The sequence below is a fragment of the Nerophis ophidion genome, linkage group LG02 (assembly GCF_033978795.1).
Source record: "Nerophis ophidion isolate RoL-2023_Sa linkage group LG02, RoL_Noph_v1.0, whole genome shotgun sequence".
NCBI lineage: Eukaryota > Metazoa > Chordata > Actinopteri > Syngnathiformes > Syngnathidae > Nerophis > Nerophis ophidion.
Window position 1 is genome coordinate 49,848,696 of NC_084612.1, and position 5,000 is coordinate 49,853,695.

General features: G+C 40.4%; 1 protein-coding gene across 3 annotated transcripts in view; it reads left to right on the forward strand.

Annotated features, from left to right (window-relative positions):
- Positions 1-5,000, forward strand: part of lrig2 (leucine-rich repeats and immunoglobulin-like domains 2) — an 89,139-nt gene that overhangs the window by 12,421 nt on the left and 71,718 nt on the right. For all 3 annotated transcript variants that reach the window (XM_061885856.1, XM_061885865.1, XM_061885872.1), the window contains 4 exons: positions 1,666-1,800; positions 1,927-2,070; positions 4,642-4,785; positions 4,988-5,000. The exon at positions 4,988-5,000 is cut by the window's right edge and continues 131 nt beyond it. In XM_061885856.1, the coding sequence (XP_061741840.1) occupies positions 1,666-1,800; positions 1,927-2,070; positions 4,642-4,785; positions 4,988-5,000 (436 nt within the window). The remainder of the gene's footprint in view (positions 1-1,665; positions 1,801-1,926; positions 2,071-4,641; positions 4,786-4,987) is intronic.

The window sequence follows — 5,000 nt, forward strand, 5'->3', positions numbered from 1 at the left end:
TTTAAAAATTAGACGTATTACGAACCGTCTAGAATTTTATTTTTCTTGCGAATTATAATTTGACCATTTACCGTTACATTCCTCGTCCATTAACAAGTTCTTGCCGCAGATATTGGTCCAATTTTTTTAGGGCATTACGGCAAGTCACAAGGGCGGTCGCGGCTTTCGCTGTGGTTGCCATGGTTAAATTTGAGCCCTGGAAATGCTCTCTTGAGGTAATGCAACAGCATCAGAATCGGGTAGAAGTCAGGACTCTGACCGGCCCAACTCCAGAAAGCGGAGTGTTGTTGATTTACTTTAAGGGCTTGGGCCGTTGTCCTGTTGAATCACCCATCCTCTCTCAGGCTTAAGTTGGGAGACAAACGGTCTTAAGTTTTCTTGCAAAATGTCTCTATACTGTTGGGAATACATTTTTCTGTAAATGACTACGTTTACACAGCAGGCCAAAGTGGCCCAAATCAGATTTTTTATAAATCAGATTTTTCCTAGCTAGCTGTTTACACGGCGAGTAAAATGTGATCTTTATCCGACTTCAGTGTAAATGCGCACAGGCCCCAATGTGGCCTCGACGTTACTACCATGCCAAATTTGACAAAGTGAAATGACAAGGAAGTTGCTACTGCTACAAAATAAAATACAAGTCGCCACTATAGATCACCACTCCTTTTTAAAAATGTATGTTTTTTATGTGTAATTATAAAAGTAATATAGTGTATGAATGGATGTATACAGTGTAATATTTTGGGAAGGTTCTAATCTTTTTATGGCTGTTAAGTAGAGGAAACATACATCAAAGTGGATAATTACCTTTTTTTTTCAACTCACATGTAAACAACTACGCCACAGAGTCGTAATCAAAATATACATATATATATATATAATATATATATATTTGTCTGCCGTGGCCCTCCCCTCTGTTGCAAGTTTTGTTGATTCTATGTAACATGTTTGTGTGCTATGGCTGTGAGGGTTTTTTTTCTTTGGCCTCAGTCTGGACCCCCTCCCTGGAGTCCAGCCTTTGACAGAATAGTTTTTTTTACTCCATCCATGCAGATATGTCCTATCATGCAATCCATGCGTGTGTAGTCTTTTCCGTATTGTAGATCTGTCAACAGAAATGTCAGCTTGTGCCAGATATTTGGTAAGTCTTGTGCTGACTCTCCAGGACTTCTTTTCACCTCATTGTGCATTTTGAGCATTCTGTGCTCTGTCATCTTTACAGGACCACCACGCCAAGGGAGGGTAGCAATAGGGCTGAATTTTTCTTCTTTTGTGGACAATCTGTCTTACCGTAGACATGTGAACTTCAAAGCTTTTAGAAATACTTTTTTTAATCAGCACCTGGAATCTCATCACATTGGTTGGATTCCAGGCTGGCTGACTCCTGGCTCCAATTAGCTCCTGGAGAAGTCATTAGCCCAGGAGTTCATATAATGCACTGTTGCCACGAGGCACGTGCTGTGTTTGATAAAGAACAAAAAACAAAAAACGTAACACTTTTTGTGCATTGTTAGTTTAAGCAGTATGTAATTTATGCCCGATTTATGCAGAAATCCAAGTAATCCCAACTGTATTTGAGTAATTTGTCCTCCTAAACATGGCTTACTTGAAGTAACATTCAGACAATTTGACCTGCACGTGTTTTTTTAACCTTCTGCAACTCAGAGTACACAATCGGATCTTGGCGCTCTCCGTTCACCAGCTGCAACCGTACGAGTCCCTGGAGACGCTGGACCTGACGTCAAACTCCCTTTCCGAGCTAAAAGCAGGATCATTCCCTTCCATGCAGTTGAAATATCTGTGAGTAAATGCTAACAACTCAATATTTGTCTGAAGTAGTGAATCAGTAAAAGTATGCAGAACAATCAATAATACATGGAAAAAAAATAATGGGAATGTGTACATATCTCTCTATGTGTGGGACAGCAATTTGAGTAATAACAGGATCAGTGTGCTGGAGCCCGGCTGCTTTGACAACGTGTCTAGCTCTCTCCTGGTTTTGAAGCTCAACAGGAACAGGTTGACCTCGCTGCCATCCAAAGTCTTCCGACTGCCCGGTCTTCAGTTTCTGTGAGTATTGCTCTGTTTGCATGGAAGGAAAATTATAAAAGGTATAATATTTCACTAATTTGTCGGCAGGAAAAATCATATATTGTTTGTCCTCATATAGTGGGGAGGAAGTAGTGCAACAGTAAAGAAGGTTTTTACAGAATGTGCAGGTGCATCTAAAGTTCTTTGATTTTGGTAGTTCAGTTCAAAATAAGAGATCAATTAAAGGCTGTGCGAAGTTTTTGCAGTTAATTTTCAGATTAAAGCGCAGGCCAGTAGTTTACAATATAACACTTTTGACAGTTTTTAAAATGTTATGACAGATTGGGGGTTTTATTAGCTGTAAAATATGGTAATCAAAATTAAGAGATATTAAATAAACTAACTTTTTAAAGATCTAATATATTGAAATGCATGTGTACCAAATTGAACTGTATGAAGCAGTGGTGTCTTTTTTGACCTGGGGGGCCGCATTGGAGTAATGAAATTTGGCCGGAGGCTGAAAGCCGACTGCATATACATTAACAAAAATATATACACACACAAATTATATCTATAAGTGAGTGTGTGTGCGTGTCTGTGTGTGTGTATATATATAATTATATATATATACACACAGACACGCACACACACTCACTTACATATATATATATATATATATATATATATATATATATATATATTACACGTATACGTACTGTATTCTTCCAACATGGAAGAATACAGTACAACCTGCGATACAGCCACGTTTTCGTAGATGCGAGCCCGTGCACACACATCGACACTTTTTTTTGCTTCACTGAGCGTTGATTGTGACGTGACAACAATCATTAGTACAAAAAGTTAGGATTTCAATTATTCGGACGTTATCAGAGACACAGCTATAGCTAACACACCGAACAATAACACATAACTAACTGTTATTAACTCCCCACATCAGACCCTCAGGACACTTCCAAATGAAGTATAAACGATAAATCATTGAATATTAACAGTATGTTAAAGTTTTATTCCTACTTTGTTTGCTTCCCCGACAACCTCCTTAAAGTTTTACAACCAATAAGAAATATCAAGCAGCTAAAATGTGCCAAACATTTTTGCATTTTTCCTATCATGCATTGTAGTGGATTTAAATGGGTGTGATTTGCAGTCGTGTATACTTCCAAGGCATTTTCTATTTTGTCCTCAAAGTTCAGTGATCAGGTTGTGTTGTGTTGTGTGTTTGTGTGTGTGTGTGCGTGTGTGTGTTAACGTTCTGTGTCTGTTTCAGTATATTTGAATGCCCCGGATATAAAGAGTAATTATTCCTCATTTAAATTATAAAATAGATCTAGTCAAACTGGAGTTTACAACAAAACTAAGAATTCAATGAACATTATTGTCATACCAGCACACACATGAGATGGCACGGAATTTAGTAACCGAGGCCCCAGATTTACCCTAATGAGTACCACAAGAACAATAATATGTGCATAATAGTTAGAATAACATAAGATGTGAATAAAGTACATTATACTTTAATATGAAGCGGAAAAACAGACGAGTGTTTAAAACGATGTAGTCGCTGCAACTAGTTTAGTTTATAGGCAGGAGGTCGCCCCCTTCCCCGAAGCACAGCGCACTGTGCCAGCGGACGAAATTATGCAATCTTGCTGTCTTTTAAATGTAAACATGCCAGCATACGTTCCCATCCTCACCTATGGTCATGAGCTTTGGGTCATGACCGAAAGGATAAGAGCACGGGTACAAGCGGCCGAAATGAGTTTCCTCCGCCGTGTGGCGGGTCTCTCCCTTAGAGATAGGGTGAGAAGCTCTGCCATCCGGGAGGAACTCAAAGTAAAGCCGCTGCTCCTCCACATCGAGAGGAGCCAGATGAGGTGGTTCGGGCATCTGGTCAGGATGCCACCCGAACGCCTCCCTAGGGAGGTGTTTAGGGCACGTCCAACCGGTAGGAGGCCACGGGGAAGACCCAGGACACGTTGGGAAGACTATGTCTCCCGGCTGGCCTGGGAACGCCTCGGGATCCCCCGGGAAGAGCTAGACGAAGTGGCTGGGGAGAGGGAAGTCTGGGTTTCCCTGCTTAGGCTGTTGCCCCCGCGACCCGACCTCGGATAAGCGGAAGATGATGGATGGATGGATGGATGCCAGCATATCGCAAAAGTTACGATAGACTTTGACTCTTGTTTAAATACTCAATTTATTCTTACAACGCAGGAGAGTTTCTTGCAGTAGAAGCTGAATACATGACGTTACACAAACAGGTTTTGACAGCAACAGTTGGCAAAATGATGAATATGTGTCCTCACAAATACGGTATTCATATGATTATGAAACATTAAATGCATTGGTGGAAAAGTGAATGTAGTGTCCTTGCCTAGATTATTTTGTTGTTAAATCAAATGTTGGCAAAGAACAGTGTCGCCAAGGTATCCACAGCCTGTAGCAATGTACGTCCACCATGAAGTTGGCGTCCAGTCTTGATTCATCTCATCTTTGCGGTGAAAAAGGCCGTACGCCAGGTTTTTGTGCGTACGCAAGCTTGTTATAGGTGTTTCTGCTCTCCTGAATTCACCCTCTATTACTTCCTGCCAGTGAACTGAAGCGTAACAAGATCAAGATTGTAGACAGCCTGACCTTTAAAGGCATGGACTCACTGAAGTCACTGAAGATGCAAAGAAACGGCCTCACCAAGCTCATGGATGCAGCCTTTTTTGGACTGATCAGCATGGAAGAACTGTGAGTTTGTATGCAACTAGAGCGATAAGATTGTTTTAATAATAAACAAATCTAGGAATTATCCTTTTATTGTTTATGGTAAGTTATTTCCCAGTTCAACACAATTGTCTGATCATCTGAGGTGTAATCAAAGGTGTTGTTTTTAAAGCATGGTTTGTCCTTCTTTGACAAACACTGAATGTTGATGCCATCTTTGTTTCAGGGAACTGGAACAC